At 34.7% G+C, this 18959-nt stretch overlaps 1 protein-coding gene across 1 annotated transcript in view; it reads right to left on the reverse strand.

Annotated features, from left to right (window-relative positions):
- Nucleotides 1–2015: 2015 nt before the first annotated feature.
- The window catches only part of LOC128213114 (potassium voltage-gated channel protein Shaw-like), a 78995-nt gene continuing 62051 nt past the window's right edge, over nt 2016–18959 (reverse strand). Inside the window, exons 2-4 of the mRNA XM_052918641.1 lie at nt 10176–10441; nt 7535–8741; nt 2016–2307 (exon numbers count right to left, since the gene is read on the reverse strand). Coding sequence (XP_052774601.1) covers nt 2276–2307; nt 7535–8741; nt 10176–10441 — 1505 coding nt within the window. The 3' untranslated portion in view covers nt 2016–2275. The remainder of the gene's footprint in view (nt 2308–7534; nt 8742–10175; nt 10442–18959) is intronic.

The raw sequence follows: 18959 nt of genomic DNA on the forward strand, positions 1-18959 counted from the left end.
TCCGTGTACAATCAACTCAATCTTTGAAATTTAAGATGTGTTGCCTTTTTTCATTTTTACACTTCATTTTTATCTAGAACAAAACTCAAAAGGCTTTTGAGGTATTGACTTGACTTCATATACATATTTTCATTATTGAGATGAATAACAGTGTTCAGTAACCATAACTTTGACTTTGCTGTTTCAGAGTATTTGCCCTTCGTTTCATCAAGTGAATTTCGAATCAGATGCAACATCTTCGGCCGGTCATTCGACTTCACACACAAACGTTATACGGACTGTCGCCGCCAGTAATATATTGTCTTCGTGGGTGGCGGCGGTTTAAAAAAAAACAACAACCTTATGTTCAGAAGTTGACAGCACATTACCTGAAAGCAGATAAAGTATTGCCATGACAATTGGTTCAAATCGTTTGTCGAGTTACACCCCTTATTTAGAAGCGTAAACAAACGAGCATTGATGGCATTGTCGTGTATTATGTGAGTACTATTTTATTTTGGACTTTTGTTTTCACTAAAGCTGCACTCTCACAGAATTACCGTTTTTACAACTTTTTTTAATATTTTGTCTTGAAATGAGCATTTGTTTGCGTAAAGATCTGCAAACCAGTGATAAAAGCCTGCTGACAAAAGATCAGATCGCAAATTTTCATATTTCCATTCGAAAATTAATGTTTAATGGCTAAAAGCATTACGAACGGTTTAAGAAAATGCATCAATCATCAATTTCTGAACTTAAATAAAAAAATCTGCGATCTAATTTTTGTCAGCAGTCTTATATAACTGGTTTACATGCATTTTCGCATAAATTGCCTCGTTCCAAGACAAAAAAAAGTTGTCAAAACGTTCAATCTGTGAGAGTGCAGCTTTAATACACATAACACATAAACCCTTTTGTTTGTCGAGTTACGCCCCATTATCCACAGTGTTACCAGACGAACACTGCCGTCATTGTCGTGTACTCTTTATATTCTGTGAGAATTATTTTTTCATTTTTTTTATTTTTTAACACAAGCCACAAAACACATACTACATTTTAAAACAACACCGGTTTTTGTATCAGTGTATTTATCTGTACAAAGCAATTCAAACTGCGCATTGCAAATAACATATATTTTATAAAAATGTGCAACACTCAAAAAACAAATGGTTTATCAACTACAAGTTTATATAACACACAAAATAAAACCTGAATATCTCAGACAAACAATTGTACCCTGTAAAATTAAATATAACTGTGCCCTTCTCCTCATCTGTTGTTTGATACGGACTGTGTGATTCACTTTGTATCAAAAATGGTTTAAACATGTATTGTGTGACATGTACATGTAGCGTATAAGTAAATTGTTCCCATGAAAAACGTTCCAAATCCCCGACAAGCGACACCTATAAAATCACAAACATGAAACGTGCTGCTCCCTGTTACCACAAATAACCAACCAAACACTTAATATGTACAACTGCTGTCCATATACCGGCATACGAGATTGACCGGTAAAACCAAAACCGGCTAATGTTAATTGTTTACCTTTTTGGCGTCACTTGAATATTTTATTGTGATAACAACTCCTTAATGCAACACATAAATAACTAAAGAAATAAACAGCACTGTAATTGCATATAGTCCGACACAAAAGTTAGAACAGTAAACAAGCCAACCCGGTGATTTCTTTTGGAATTATTTCCATCGCCTGTGCCTTTCAATTTGGGAAACATATTCGACTTTGGAAAAAATGCAATCATGTGAAAATAGCTAATATAATGGAAATTGTATGTTTTTACTCTTTAATGCAAAAAGTATGCTGTAAAAGACCAAATTTGTTAAGATTATGTTTATTGTTCAAGAAAAACATTGCTTTTTGAAACATGAAAGGAAACTTTACTTATCGAATTCGGAAAATATTATGAACTTTTGGGAAAAAGTGAAAACTGTTTTGCAAGGGGAAACAACCTTAAGCACGCAATAAATTTCACCAAGAAAAATCACTGCAACCGGATAGTTTAACTCGTTGAGTTTATGACGCCGTTTGGCGTTATACATTCATGGTAACAACTGCTCTTGAATTCAACAAGACCGAGATACAACCGTTGATACATCAAACCCTGTTCATTCCAGTTTGACTAAATTTACCTTCCATGGTCAATAAATGTTCAGTTCTGTTCTGTTTTTGACGTTGTGCATTGTGATAAACAACGAAGATAGTGTTCTTTATGCAATTAACTCACTCAGTCAGTTGCATTGTTTTTCAACTGTACTTTTCCTTCTAAATATATTATCAGCATGTTGTATCTGAAAAATAAGACGTATCTGAAAATAAAAGAAAAAAAACATTCTAGTTCAAGTCGTTAACATGAGACCCACTTAATTCTATCGCATTAGCAACTGAACAATAATTATTTTTTAATGGAGAAACGTTTGATTTAATGATCGGAAAAATAAATGGAACAAATGGGAACAAAGTCTAAAGTGAAGAAATATCAGGAACAATACTCACATGCAAAGAGGTTATCTTCCGAACAGTTCGTGCAAAAGTGATGAACTGAAAGATTGGGAAACCTCGCGCTTTCAATATAAGGAGTGTCACGTGCAACTATTATCATCAGCCACCAGTGTGTGAGTTCGTGTTTATTATTATTTTTTTACCAAATATTCTCAATTTAATCTATTAAAATAAACATAGAACCTACATAAATGAGCTTGTCATTTCACAGTTTAAAACTATTTATTCTACTTTGAATACAAATATTAAATGATCTACGTATTTATCTAATTTCTTTTCTTAGCCAATCAAAAACGGTCTTACATTGCGTGCAGAAGTCCCGCACAAAATATGGCGGAGTTGACTGGTTTCTGACAACATGTGCTTTCTAACCGATCTGGATGTGAAAGAAACTTAAACGGTTGAGGGTAGTGCATGACAAACTTTGGGGAACACAGAATGATATACAGAAGTATTGCATTGTTTCACATTTTATTGCATTTTATGTTGTGAAATATAAAAATCAAAGTAATAATAAATAATGCAAAAATGTAATAAAAACAAATATACAAACACTATGTGAAAATTCTCATTTTATCAGCTCGTTTACATAACTCTTATTACAACAATCATACTAAATATACAGTTTAGATTAATGTTTCATCGTAAAACTAAAAAAAAAGACATTGCCAATTATATTTGGAAATTATCATAGCCCATGTGCAGGAACTTTACATAAAGCTTTTTTTTTAAAAAAAAAGGGGACTCGTCCGCAGATGACCAACCTTTTTTTTGTTCAAATTAAGTATTTAACTTTCGTTCAGCAACAAACACGAAACATCAACCGCTCTTCCTCGTTTTACCATCTTTTTTAATCCAATGCTGATGTTAGTCAATTATCAGTAGCTTTACTAACGCTTTTGGGGGATAAAAAGAGCATTTTTCTGCTATATGTTTAATTAACTGCTATCAATAGAACAAAATGTTTTATTTTATGTTGATATGTTATCATTGCTACATGGATTTGGTTAAGTTTGCAATAGCGGTGTCGAACTTTTTGTTTTTCTGTCGTTAAAACGACTTACGTATCTCGTTTAAACGTTTTAACGAAACACGTAAGTCGCTTAAACGAGATATGTATGACGTTTAACGAGAAACGTAAGTCGTTTTATAGAGCTAAAAAGAACACGTAAGCCATCTTTATACCATCGTATTTTGTTAACATCCAACACCATTTTTTCTATGTCTGACCCTTAGAGGGACTAAACACCAGATGATACATTTGCAGCTAACATACAATTGGCATCGTTGTGTACAATGCATTAAATCCTTCATACTCATGTAGCGACACATGCATCTTTCGCAGTTTTTGCGCATTTTCCAATTCGAAATTAACTGGGAGTTGGCTGACCCGTAAATCCCATTAGTTTTAAAAATAGCTTCGGCATATTTATCTGTACTTATAAACAGATATAATTTAAACTGGGAAACCATTTTATGCTATTTTTAAACGGGGAAACACAGATGAGACAGCAACATTATTGTTGCATGCATTTTTTAACCATTTAAAATAATATATTATTGGCATCCTACCAGCTCGCAATGACAACTTTAAGCTTATTTTGGGGTAAATTCTGTATTTTCAGATTGTTATGACCATCTGGTGTCTAGTCCCTTTAATAAACAAAGTGAACGAGCCCATTTAAACAAATACAATTCCATATAATGTGTGCAAGGTGGGTATATACTGAGCAATACCAACACGTTATATTGGTCTTAAACTGCAACACACTCACTGCAAAAACATTCACACAACCATTCATAAAAATGCTTCATTCATGAACAAAACCACGTATACGTCTATGGAAGATCAGTGCTATAATATAAACAAATATTTTGTGACATGAAAAAACATGAAATGAAAGACCACCAACGCTTTTTGAAAGCCAATAATATCTCTAAACTGTAGACAGAGCAAATGTATTAAAACGTACACACGGGTTGAACAATGTTGAAAATACATAGACATATAGTGTGACACAATAATAGATATATCCGTTTGGTCCTGTTACATAAAACATGTACAAACTATTTTTGTTTATTACGAATTCGAAAGGCTGTATAAATATTAAGATCGTATAACATTGAAATATCTATGACTATTAGTTTTGCCAAAAAAATAAGTACTGTGCTTTATATCTTACTATAGTTAAACGTTTATCGTCACCACATTAAGGTTAATTAAAATCACTGCCTTAATAAACACACACTTAACAAACACTTATAGAGATAAAATATTAAACATGCCATTTAACTTGTGTTCAAAAAGTAATGATTAACTATGGCGAGCGCTTCCGCCTCCTCCCCCGCACCCCAGCCCTAAAAGTTATTTTTTGGTAGGTAAACTTTTGAAAGAAAAATATAACAGAATAAACCAAAATGAACCATTTCTTGGGAAGACCCACCATTACCCTTTAAACCTATAAGTTATCTTTTTGGGGGTAATTTATTGAGCAAAACATATGATAGAATAAACCAGAATAAACCATTTTAATGAAATAGCCATTTTTTCTTGGTGAAAACCACCACAAGCCCTTTCAACTTTAGGCAGGCAGTTGCAAAACCATTTATTTTGGGTAAGCAAAACGTTAACAATAATATATTTAAAGATTATGGAATACACTGAATTAATTTGTAAAGCTACTCTTATCATACAATGATATCCCTTTAAGATCTTTGGCTCAACTCAAATATTAACACTGCTATATTAAGGCGTTCTGTCTCCATTGATGCAGTTGCTTGTTAGTTTAAAACCTTCAGGGTTATTTTTGTATTAGGTAATATCAAATAGTTTAATGTATTATTAAAAACTTTGTTTTTTTTGTGTACATCACATTTAAAATGTATTTATGTTACTGTTCATTGCATTGCATTAGGTTTTTGTGTTCTGCCGATATTACCAATAAAACTTAAAGCTTGAAGTAAATAGAAACATACTTTAAGCCTTTTCTTGTGTTAACAACCTTTTAAATGGACCATCACTGTTTATATATATTCCCTTACATGCTTTTATATACATGTGACTGAAGATTTACTGAATGAAATGTAATGGAAAAATGAGAAATAGTGCCTTCTCATTAGATAAAGGAAGATGTTGACCACTAATACAATATCATGTTAAGTTTGGGGAGAGGAGGCGCGCGTCCAAAGTTAAGCCCCGAATGTGCACTTCCGCATAAGCCAAATCCAGGAACCGCCCTTGCATTGCACATGCATATTTTTGTCTAATTTAGAAACTCCAACACAAGACCAAAGTGAGAAACCAGAAAATACTCAAAGAAGTTATCAAAAAACTAAAATGGATATTTTCGGTTGGCTGTTTGAATAAAACTTTGTTGGCAAACTGCATGCTTAAACATTCTATAATTGCAATCTTGTCAAAATGTTTCAACCTTTTTTGCATTAAAGTTTTTTTACGTAGAAACACGAGTTTCATGAGTTACATTAATTACATTATGCCAATATAACATACTATCAATATGAATATAAGCCGTTCAATGTTAATTAAAAATGCCGTACAAACAGTTTTAAAACACATATATTTATATCACAAGCAAAGTGAAGTTTGCCAGCCATGTTCCAAACTCCACGCAGCGTTACTTCCCTTGTACTACAGTAATCACTGCCACCATGCAAATCACGTGACCATAAATTATATCGATTTAAGGTCCTTAATTTTATGTAAATTATCTTTTTTTTTTTTTTTTTTTTTTTTTTTTTTTTTTTTAATTTTAGCCTCAATGCATCTTAAATTTTGGAAAATTGATAACAACTATCAAAAAGAAAAAAAGAAAAAAGAAAACATTTAAAAAGAAGAAGTTTAATATAGATCTATAAAGCTTATATAACTGAGTTCCACCTATACTCGCTCATGGTGGCACCGATCTTTTCTGCCATTCGGAACACATCGGCTATTTTCCATTTAAACAACCTCGGATGTATATGGATGGTTTGCAATGACAGAAATATTTACAATTCACTGCGCTACAAGTAGACCGCGTAGTAATTTCAATTTAGCAGCTAAATTAAATGGCTTTACTCTTGGGAATCTTAATTATTTAAGCAGTAATGTAAGTCACTGGCAATCCATTTAAACTTAGTAATACAAAATACACGTTAAAACACTACCATTAACTACTACTATTATTTATTTTTTACGAACTACTTCTACTTTTGTACCGGCATACATCCAAGGTTTATTTTCGATGGAAAATGGCAGAGGAGCTCCAATTGCTATTCTGCTTGTCAGGGGAGATCACTGCGTAAGAGATTGCCCATGTTTATCACAGCGTGAGGGATACATGCACGATTTTGATAAGATTAAAGAATTGATAAAAAGAAAACAGAAAGAAATCTTGCCATTTAGTGTATCTTGATGGTGCAAAAATGACCTCGTAACACACTTTTTAGTATTCTAGAGCTCTTGCTCCTAATATTACTTATCCATAAACAAATGACAATTATTGTCTTGTACCATTTTTTATCCTATTTATGTCATTCTTTTGTGTGTTTCACTGTATTGTGGAACTAAGTTTTTTCTCTCTAAATATACCCTATATTGTTAAAAAAATTAAAAATGTATTATTGGATCGAACGAATAACACTGGATTATCTCAATGGGAGGCTCGAACTTTAATGTGAACCCCTGATTTCAAAGTTGACATTAAAGTGCGTTTTAATCAACGCAGTTATTAAAAAAAATGTTTTTTTTTGTCATATGAAGCGGGGTCAGGTTGAATGCATTTTGAATTGAATTGAATTGAATCGAGTATATCAAACAAAAAAGAAAACAAAATCTCAGTTCTACAGTATATGAAACACTTAATTCAATTTACAAGGATTTTAGATGGTATGTTCATCTTTATTATTCGTGTAACCATCCTTTTGAAAGTAATACACAATTTTGAAACACTGTTATTTTCCCAAATAGTGCATAGGTTTTGCTATTTAACAGACTTATTAGTGTCCGGGCATTTAATATCTAGAGCATATCACCTGAATACATGACGCCGTCATCCGAATGCGCCTTCACCGTACCGGAAGTAGTGATAAAGGAGTCCACTTCTTCCGCTGCTTTATTGGTTGCCATATCACTCATAGAGGACGACTCAGTGAACCGAACAGGTTCAATGAACCGCGAAGGCTCAGTGAACCGTGAATTTGGCTTGGTATCCCCGAGCAGACGACCAAAACGAATATCTCCGTTGTGACCACACTTGCCGTTGTTCGTGTACGGATCCTGGGTATACGCAGAAATATCAGAGCCTCGTCGATTCATATTGATAGTAAAACTTCTCTCGTTCATTATTATTGAACCATTCGAAGTTCGTCGAGCGTTTTCATAAATCCTTGCCCCTTCATCGGAATGGAATTGTACGTCACTGTTGACATCCCCGGCGTCTTCTTTCGAATCTGATCCACCACGCGAACGAACGTGGGTATAGAACAGCGTAAAGTTGTTCGATATAACTGGGATCGTTAACGCAACCATAAGAACACCGCTAACGGCACAGAACGTGCCGACGACATAACCTATCGGCGTCGTCGGATAAACGTCACCATATCCGACGGTTGTCATAGTAATTATTGCCCACCAGAATCCCAAAGGAATGGTTGAAAACATGTCACCCGAATTCATGGCGTCCTTTCGTTCTGAATAGTATATCATTGTGCCGAAGACGAGCATCCCTATGAGTAAGAATATCAGTAACATGAGCAATTCCTGCACACTAGCCTTGAGCGCGTAAACCAAAATTTGCAAAGCTTGGTAGTGCTTTACGAGATGAAAAATGCGGAACATACGAATAATACGCAAAATGAACATGATTTCAAAAATGAGTCTTTCGTTGCCATAACAAAATTTAAAAGCGTCACTGTTTAAAATAAGTTGCATATACAACGGCACGAGTGCCAAAAGGTCAATAATATTCATGGCGGAGCGGACAAACGCGAACTTATTGGGTGACATGATGAAACGGATAATAAGCTCGGCGGTAAAAAAGGTGGTGCAGATGATATCTAGGAAGTTCAAGGCTTTATTTGGCTGCATTATAGTAGCGACACCCGTCTGAATTTTGCCGTCGCACGTGGTGGTGTTGTCGGCCGTAATGTTGATCTGTTGTGGCCGCAGGGCGGGCAGCGTCTCTAGACAGAATCCAAGAATGGACGTTACCACAAACATCAGAGACACGATACCGTATACCTGCAAGTGGACAATGGCGATGTTAACAACAATATCAAAATTAATACAGGGATAACAACAGATTACGTCCAACGGACTTCCAGGTTAACTCAAATACTAGGAAACTTCTGTTTCCTCCAGTATGCAGTTCACTTTGCCAGTAAGAGTACAAACTCATCTGACCATCATGCATAGACAACGAAAACATGCACTATCCACCTTTATTAAATGGGAATATTTACATTCGCCTATTCCTTTATATAGATGAAACTTGACGTTTGTATTGTATAACACGCAAGGAGTTACGACGTCATTGTTTATTTTCAATATTGTGATCCGATTGGAATAGCGCGACGCCATTTTAATAACCAATGATATACGATGTTACAAATATCAGCTTATCATTTATACAAACTTACATTTCTTTCAAAACAAAAACTCAAGTGCAGAAGATAATGCTAAATTGTTAATTGTAATTATTTAAAATGTAAATATAAGTATTGCGAGTATTCTGTATGAACGAAGCAGGGCAAGCGAGCAAAGGAAGCGCTAGCGTACTTTTTGGAATTAGTTCGCGTGCCCTACTGCGTTCATACAGCATAAACGCAAAAATGCGACCAATCCTTAAATAAATCAAGTGACTTTTGCAATATTTGTGCAGATAGTGTAACATAAGTACGAGCAATGATATTTTTGCACTATCAAACACAAATTATAACACCACTAACTACGTGCTGTCCGAAACATATGGAGAGCGAGGACCAGTATCGTAGTACTACAATGTATTCTAGCTATGTCTTTACCAAAATATAAACTTTAATATATTCTAACGGTGTCGTTGAGGTCACATGTGCTTTTTTATCTCGTGGTCACGACTGACTTCTCATTCCCACGACTATTTATCTCGTGAGAACGAGGTAGGAAGTCGTGGCCACTGCATAACTTATTCGTGACCTCTAGATAACTAAGTCGTTGTCATGAGATAGTAAACCGTGATAACGAGATAACTAAGTCGTGGCCACGATATAGTAAATCGATATATTATGTCGTGGCTACGAAATGAAAAGAAAAATCAATGTGACATCTCCGCCGCCGTATATTCTTCATTACTTAGGTTGAACGTGTAAAGGGAGAAAACAAATGGAATAACTGAAGGGAACAACAACATGGTTGTGTCACTTTGCTAACATATACGAAGAATAAACCTGTTGCAAATCGATTTGTAGAATGCATAACATATGGTCTCTATATAGAAATACAAAAACAGCTTATATCAGCATTTCTTTCGTTCAATACCTTTGAGACATTGTTGGTATGATGGCATTGCTTGTTTGATTGTATTACTCTTCTTGCTAAACCGAATGAATTTTGAATGGATATCATTTCAAGGTAAACGCGTAGGTAAGTATTAAAATAACACGGCTCAACCAATAGTGTAACTGGTTTGTTTCCTACCATAGCGGCCCTTGAGGTGCGCGGATACTCCAGAAGTAGCCACGACTGGGTGCGGAACTTCTCCCAGCCTTGCATGTCGTCCGTCTTAATGCTCATCTGCTGTTTGATAATACTTCTATTGAAGGAGTCAAGGATCATCTTGTTCTGGATGTAGGATCGGTAGTTCCGCCAGCAACAGGACTTGATGTGATTCTCGTTGATTTGCCAGTAGTCCAGTTCCCGTTTTACCACCGCCCCGCATACCTCCAGAGGGACGTGAAGCTCGCCTGAAACAGAAGGTTAAGGTCGTAAGCTGGCCTAGTACGGACATGAATGTGACCAACAGTTGTGTCGGACTCGATGTTGTCTTTCTTCATCTGGCAGCGAACTATTCTCCGTTTGGAATTAATCCCCATACCTCTTTGGTGACATTTGGCCTAAAAGTTAGGGATTCAACTTTACGTCTAGAGTTCTAGAATGCACATACAACTTATCGCATTATTGCAAGAACACTATGCGTCAATTATCCGGGGGGGGGGGGGGGGGGGGTCGTTTTACCAAGACATTTAAGAGCGATTTCGTTCCTAGGAGGGATTTTCAACAGCATTACTGTACTGATGCAAATCGCTCCTAGTATTCTTGTTGAATCGGCCCCATATCCCGTTCGGCAACAACTTCTAACCGCTTCAAACATTTCTATGAAATAGAATGAGAAAGTTTTTCGCTCGTCTGTTTACATGGGTGTATACCGATTATACACAACGTTTCCACAAAACATATACATGTATAAGGCCAAAATAAATAGTTTGGTTAGGGTAATATCCTTTTTAAAAACAGGTAGGGTAAGTAGGTTTTTATATTAGGCTTTATATAAGAACGTTATTGTCATCAATTGTGTCATCAATGGTGTTAAATTAATCTTCAGCATGAAGCTTAAAAGATTTTAAACTACATATTAAAACGCACACTTAAAAAAATAAAAAGAAACATCTGACTATAAAGCGGTAGGAAAATGACGATCTATTTCATAGGTAACGTCGGGTAACCCGAAACAAATGTAATTTATGCCAAAGCATGAATGTCCAAACGGTCCGCGCAACACGAAGACCACGTGATATGATGGTCAAAAGTTTAAAAAAAACATAATACAGGTCAACATAATAGCATTTACCGAAAACGTTTGATATTAATTTTAAACTGAATGGAAATATATTGTGGCTGGTTATGATAAGGATATTATTTAGATTGTCGTATCATTCGGGATTTTCTCGTGCATGCAGTATATCCGGTCTGGTGCATGCAGTATATCCGGTCTGGTGCGAATTGCGAATTGTGATTTCGGAAAAATTCGATCTCACACAAAGTACGACTCAATCGTTTTCTTTTTAATGCTTTTCGGTGAAATATTGTGTTTTATCAATGAGGAACGACGATGAAAATAATTTCACTAGAAACTAAGGAGTGAAAATATCAATGTTAGAAACTACTTTTTAAAATCAATTGTTGTTACCTCCCTTTAATAAAAACTGGTTAGATCACTTATGCTCCAGTTAATTATGAACCTAAAATTATAATTTGATATTAAGAAAATCATATGTTTAAAAAAAATATTGAAGCGGGGTTCTCGAACATAATCTTTCGTAGAAAACATCACTAACAAACACATATGCTGGACCATTCGACATTATATCATCTACATTATATCTTTTCAAACTGTCTGACTTTGTTATACAAAATGCGTGGAAAATTCACGCAACAATTTACTGATATTCAAATAAAACCAAAATAGCCCACCCTAATCTAAAACACGTCAAATGTTATAAACGAAGCGTGGTCTCCACTCTAGTCTGAGACTGGTCTGAATTATTGAATACCCACGAATCATGAAACAAATTCTTGAGAATGTTTAAATTCAATGTTTATAAAAAAAAATACAATTGAGTCTTTTCAAATATTTCATTCAGTGTAATTTGGTCAATGTATGCATGCCGTATTTAATTTGCTTCATGCATTAACTGTTTTTATTCGGAACATAAATATGTAAATGAAAGTTAATTGATGAACGTTTAAAACGTTTGCCTTGGAACACGCGAAAATACTACACAAAAAATCTTGGAGAACCACAAGCCAGCTTACGAATGGCAGTCTACAATATCGGCGATCAAATCTGTGCGTAATAGGGGCGTCCCACGGCTGACCGGGTTTGAAAAGGATATTCCATAAAGGGGCATAACGAAAAAAAATGAGATACTTCTAAAACTCCGAAAACAGAATAAAAGAAACAGACACTTTGTTGTTTTCAGTGTAAGATCGTATTTTATTTCACTCGTGATCATAGAAAAAATATATGTTCACTAATTGTGCCACAAACTGTGAAACTATTTTGTACACAAAAATGGTACGATTTTACACTGAATTCTACAAATACCCTCAAAATATGTACATTTTCCTGTGTTTATTTAAATTGTTTCAAATCAAAGATTCAAGTTATTTCAGGTAAAGTTAAGAATAAAACTCTTTTAGCGGCATCTTATGTCTGAAAAGGCATATTTGAAGCGTTATCTCCCATTGGTCAAATGACCTCGAGCAGTAATCAAATACAAAATGACGTCATATCGCCGACTGTTTCATGAAAAATGAACGTCTATTTATCTCTATAAACAAAACCATGAAAACTAGGGCAACAAAAACGTTCCGAAATCAATGTGCAATCCATGGTTTATCATTGCATACTTTTCTTGGTATCATTGTATTCTTTTGTTCTGATCATCACCAAGTTACAAGATTAGTAAATTATTCATATCAAAGAGTTGTTAATCTTCAGGACTTGAAATCCACACCGAATCGGAATAAACAAACCGCAAACTTATGACCTACCATGTTACGGTATTGCCTTTTAAACAGATGGTTATAAACTCTATTCATTAAGTATTCATGGGACCTTTGTTATAGCCACATCAGAATGGCGTCATGGGAAATAAGGTTTATTGTTTCTGAAAACCCAACACGGGGTCTTGTATACAGATGATGTGTCATCGGATTTTGCCTGCAAAGAGGCAGAGAATTTCCCAACTTGGTGAATGGGTCAGGAAGATTACATGAATTTTGTTAGGTATTTTTTTCAAGCGCTGCAAATAACGAATATTGTGGCTTCGTGAATTCTTTAGACATGTTTTCAAAAGACGTTTTGACTGAATGCAGTTAATTCTGATAGTGTTCTTATTTCTAACTATCGATTACGTTTTATTATTTTTATTATTCAAATCTGCCCTACTTCCAATTTGGTAAATCACCAGCCAACCGTGCTACTTTAATCAGGTGCATCGGTGAACTTAATTAGTGGCTGGGTCAGTTTTTGTTTTTTTTGGTTTAAAGAAAAACAATTTATTACTTTTATATTTTACATATGTCATATGCCATGCCATTGTTTGTATATTTGGTTGTATGACGAGGAGCTCGTAATGCTAACGTCATAATAGATATTCTTTTCTCTTCTGTTCTAGGATAATTAAATACCCTTTAACCATTTCCTAGCATTTGCCTAAATGAAAATATCGTCAACAGTGTTACCAGTCAATCTAAGGGTGTTCAACAATTCATTGAGTAGATCACAAATTAATTTAATCGTGTAAACCCGAAAGCAAACATTTTAGGAGCAGGAACATATCGAACATCGTTAAGAGCACATGTGTCATTTCTCTTCTCTTTACTAGGATACAGTACACCGTAATGTGTCGCTCTAACAAGATTAACAATTACAGACGTATAAACAGTATCGAAGCTCGGATCGATTAGCAACATATCTCTGGGGAAAAAGCCGCGAAACCAGAAAAAAAGTAGACAGCTTATTTTCATCAAATTTCAAAACGGCTTCTTTGCTTGTCTTAAATGGATTTATTACCATTTTGACGTCTTGTTGGTTTAACAATGAACACTTTGCATGTGAGCTGTAAGTGATGTGATACTCAAGGGTTTCTATGTTGTTTTAAATGATAATTCAGCGTTTACATTCAGATAATAAGCAAGAGTATAATTGCGATGAGCCGGTGAAACATTACATTTTGACCCTGTTGAAATTGACTCCAGTGGTCATTTTAAAAAATGTGAAAATTGACCCCAATGGTCATTTTTAAAAATTGAAAATTGACCCCAATGGCCATTTTTAAAAGTTGAAAATTGACCCCAACGGTCATTTTTAAAATTGACCACAATGGTCATTTTTGAAAATTTACCCAAATGGTCATTTTTAAAAGTTGAAAATTGACCTCAATGGTCATTTTGTAAAAGTTGAAAATTTGTTCATTTTTAAAACTTGAAGATTGACCTCAATGGTCAATTTTAAAACTTGAAAATTGACCCCAATGGTCATTTTTAAAAGTTGCCCTGAAAATATTAAATTTTAATCAAATCAATAGTTGAAAACAGATCAGTGTTATTTTTTTCATTATTGGGGTCATTTTTTAACGGTTAATAAAATTGAATATGAACGTCAGAAAAGTAGACATCTAGGTGTCTTTTGAAAGAACCAACGTGTTCCGCAAGCTTACTGGCTAGCCTCTTTACACACAGTGCTGAACCATCAGGTCGAGCCTACAACTCCATGTATCGGTTTTAATCACCGATTTTAGATGCACAGGAATCCACCAACCCTGGAATCACAGAATGCAGAAAGGTTTCAGGAACGCCACCGGTTCTTATTTCAGTATGATACCAATATGAAAAAAAAACACTTTGGGGCCATTCCTATTGGTCGATGATACAATCAGTAAGGTCTGTTTTACCATTTTAGCGTGCTACAAATCACCATGTGATAAAAGTTTAACAGCATCAACAAGTATTTTTACTGATTAGTATCGGAAGAGTTATGACACATGACTAAGCAAAAGTTATAGCAACTAGTAATATCAGATCGCGGCGTACGTTCCACTAAAAGCTTATTACTTTATTAATATCTTCCAAAATATGATCTGAATTTTGTACTGCATGGTTATAAGAAATGCATGCGACAATTGAGGTCAGTTTTCAAAGTTGAAAACGACTTGACTACAGTTGGGGTGGTCTTAGATTGATTTATAGCAATGAATAAAGGTCAATGAAGTTTGACCATAGGATTGACCAAGGTTAACATTGAATATCATCCTTGATCAGTTTTCAACGAGCGTCAACTTTTCTTCAATCGACGAGGGGTCATTAATAAACGGCTGGGGATCAGTTTTCATCCTAAAAATCGATCCGTCGTTCTTTGAAAAAAGAGCTGCTATCGTCAATAAATTTTCTAATGTGTGACATTAAACATAGTGTATTTGACAGGGTCGCCAAGAAGTTACTAACACCGTTCTCATTTGCTGGTGATTAGAAACAGTTTCCAAAAATTGATTTTGCAGCGGATTTTATCAATGTGTGTATACCACGTGATAAATTACGTCATATATGCTACGTCGGAAGGCAATATTTTGATTGAAATGATGACTTTAAACAAAGATAGCTTAACTATTTATTCACCATATTAAAGCTGCACTCTCACAGATATACCATTTTTACACCTTTTTTTATTTTTGTCATGGAAAGAGCAATTTTATGCGTAAATATCTGCAAATCAATGATTAAAGATTGCTGACAGAAGATCAGATCGCAGATTTTCATAGTTCTGTCCGAAAATTAATGTTTTATGTCTTAACCGTAACTAACGGTTTAAGAAAAATGCATGAAACATCAATTTTTGAACTTAAATATAAAAACCTGCGATTTTTGTCAACATTCTTATATAACTGGTTTCCATGTATTTTCGCAAAAAAATGGTTCGTTCCAAGACAAAAAAAAAAAAAAAGTTGTCAAAGAAGATCTAAAGAAAGAACGCGAAAAAGCAATTTGTCGGAAACTGCTTCTCAACCAGTATAGGTACTAAAAGGGAGATCGTGTAGCTTAACTATCTATCAATCTGACGCCCATCATGCAAGGCATTTCTCCGTTGTTTGTCTGAACACATGCTTCCAGGACTGGTTTAAATTAATTAAATGTATATATGAATGGTATATTGACGCTTACCAGATACCAGAAATACGATGTAATATGCGCTTTAGAATTCCCCTTTGAATTCTTAATGAAAATAAGGTACACTCTTCCCCATATTAATTAATCTGGTAGAGTACTTGCCACTTAATTGTAATGCATATATCTAAAAGATTTTTGTTGCCTTTTGACACAACTTTAATACATACAGTGGACATGTTGGAGATGTTTATACTGGTTAATTCAACTCCGATTGAATCTCGTTTGAGTCAGATGGTTGGTAGAAACCTGCCTGGGCCGTATTTTCAAAGCCTTTAAAGTCAATTTTTATATTGAGTTTTTTTTAATGTTCATAGTCAAATTAGAAGAAATGTAAACGTATTTTTAACATTGTATTGTGTCAGCAGGCCCCGAAACACTTAACTCAACCTTTTAGAAAGTGTTTATTTATGATATGTTAAATGTATTATTGTCAATAGTGATTATATTTTTCGTTTGAAATTAAGTTCAAGTGGTTGATATTTTCCCGCGATATTGTGATGAAATTTGATAAACTGTTTCCGGCTACGGTCGGGTCATTCTATTTAAAGAATGGGTGAGAACGGTTTACTGTAAGTTTTTCTTAAACGAAATGAAGTATTTTTTAACAATTCTTGAATTAAATAATGAACTATTGGTGTAAATATAAGTAATGAATTGCGGGATTGATGTCATTATCGGCGATAAGAACGCAGTTGTGCTGGTTAAAGTACGCGTGGAGTCCTTCACTCAATTTAACCAGCCCAACTGCGTTCATACACCCATAATGACATTACCCCCGCAATTCATTCCATAATAAACGCAAGAAAAATGCGATCAATCCTTTAATGTCATCCGCCATGACAAATTTTATACAACTAGCACACCTTTCCATCGGATTAGTATCTTAAATGACTTGACTTGATAATGCTTATGAAATATTGTATATTATCGAACCAAATTATTATACATTTAAAATAACTTGAAAAAGATGGAGACGATATTTCATCATGCAAGCATCCCAGTCTGTAATAAAGCATCTATTCTATCTTAAAACAATATATTGAAATTCCTAAGAAATGTATTTGTCTTCTCCTAGAAATTCTAGGTACTTGGGATCAAGTGAATCATAATATTTGGCGTTCTGTCAAATTACTGAAAACAAGTTCTGAAAAAATGTGGCTAAGCTGCTGGGTGCAAAAGGCAAACTATTTAAAGAGAAACATACCATGCACAAAATAGATTAGCAGTCTGTATATAGCACGCGCTCAAGAACGACAACCATGAGTTGTTTGATCTTACTTTTGTTTGCAAATGAGCTTTGCATTTCAAGTTTTTAAAGCATTTAATGACTGTGGATTGAAGTCTGCTCTTTTACATAAAGTGAAACTCAAATGCTATTCAAAGTGCAACATATACAGCCTGTTGATCGAATTTCCACATCAAAGAAACCGACTGCAGCCACCAGCGATTTAGAATATACTTTAACGAATCACTAGGAAATAGCTACTTCGGAGGCCGACTCATTCCCCCTAGAGCATCCGTGTACAGTTGGCATTGCTTTTACATCAACCAACCAATTAAAGTGTAGCATAAAATTACCTTCGCCAAAACAAAGCGGTGACAAACAAAATTCTTTGCAGATCCGAAACTGACTGACGAATTTTCCGTCTCTTCGGTGAAAAATGGCATTGCGATCGTGTTTTTTATAACTGAATGCACTTTTTCCAGTTTATTTGCAAACAGTGATATAGAAAAACCTCATAGCAAGCCTGTATTGACATGCTAAACAATGATAAGGCCAATATAACTAAATTGGTATATTTTCATCCAAATCTTTTCTTAAATTGGGTCGGGGGTAGACATTTTTTCTTAGATCACTGTTTCACCGTTGAAAATGTGTTCATGCTCTTTTTTATTGCATAATGGACCATATACATGTGTTTCTAGACGAACCACGAACACTATCGCAACAATTCTCCTGTTTTACAAGTGAATGACATACATTAACACCGTAGGTATGAATAAAAGCCGTTCCCGGACAATACCGGACCGATACTCAAATACAGACCCTTACTAAGTTCTTTATTTGAGTATCGGTCCGGTATTGTCCGGGAACGGCTTTTACTACTAAGTTCAACAATATTTTTAAGTCAGTGACATTTAAGGGGCGGCGGGGAAAAAAACGAGGGGACGGGCGGGGATTAAAATCTAGTCGCCTAAAACGTTTACACCTAGATGACTCCAGATACCGAAGGATTCAAGATTTGTATTTTGGCAGTATGTGATACACAATTCTATATAAAAAGTTAAGTGTCGTCTGTTACCCGTAAATTGTCCAATCACAAAACAGGAGTTACTCTGTGGTGGTATTCAATACTCAACTTAAGTTCATCTTATGGTCATAAATCATTATCATCATTGAATTTGTCCGTTATTAATAACAAGTAATCCGATTAGCTACATCGTTCTTAAAGAGACAAGATAGAAACTATGAACTTTGCAATTTGAATGAGGTAGAGGATGAATATCATTTCTATGATTGTACGTAATGTATATAGTGACTTAAGGAGAGAGTATATTCCTTCTTATTATATAAAAAGGCCAAGCATGGTCAAATTTATTCAACATCTCAATGTCAGAAATAAACACCAATTACATAAACTAGCATTGTATATCATTAAAGCTTCAAAACCTAAGAGCTGATATTATCAATTTTGAACAGTAGAATATATCTTGTAATGCATTTCCTTCTCTGTTGTAGCTTGTGACATGTTA

Source organism: Mya arenaria, chromosome 13, assembly GCF_026914265.1.
Source record: "Mya arenaria isolate MELC-2E11 chromosome 13, ASM2691426v1".
Taxonomy (NCBI): Eukaryota; Metazoa; Mollusca; class Bivalvia; order Myida; family Myidae; genus Mya; species Mya arenaria.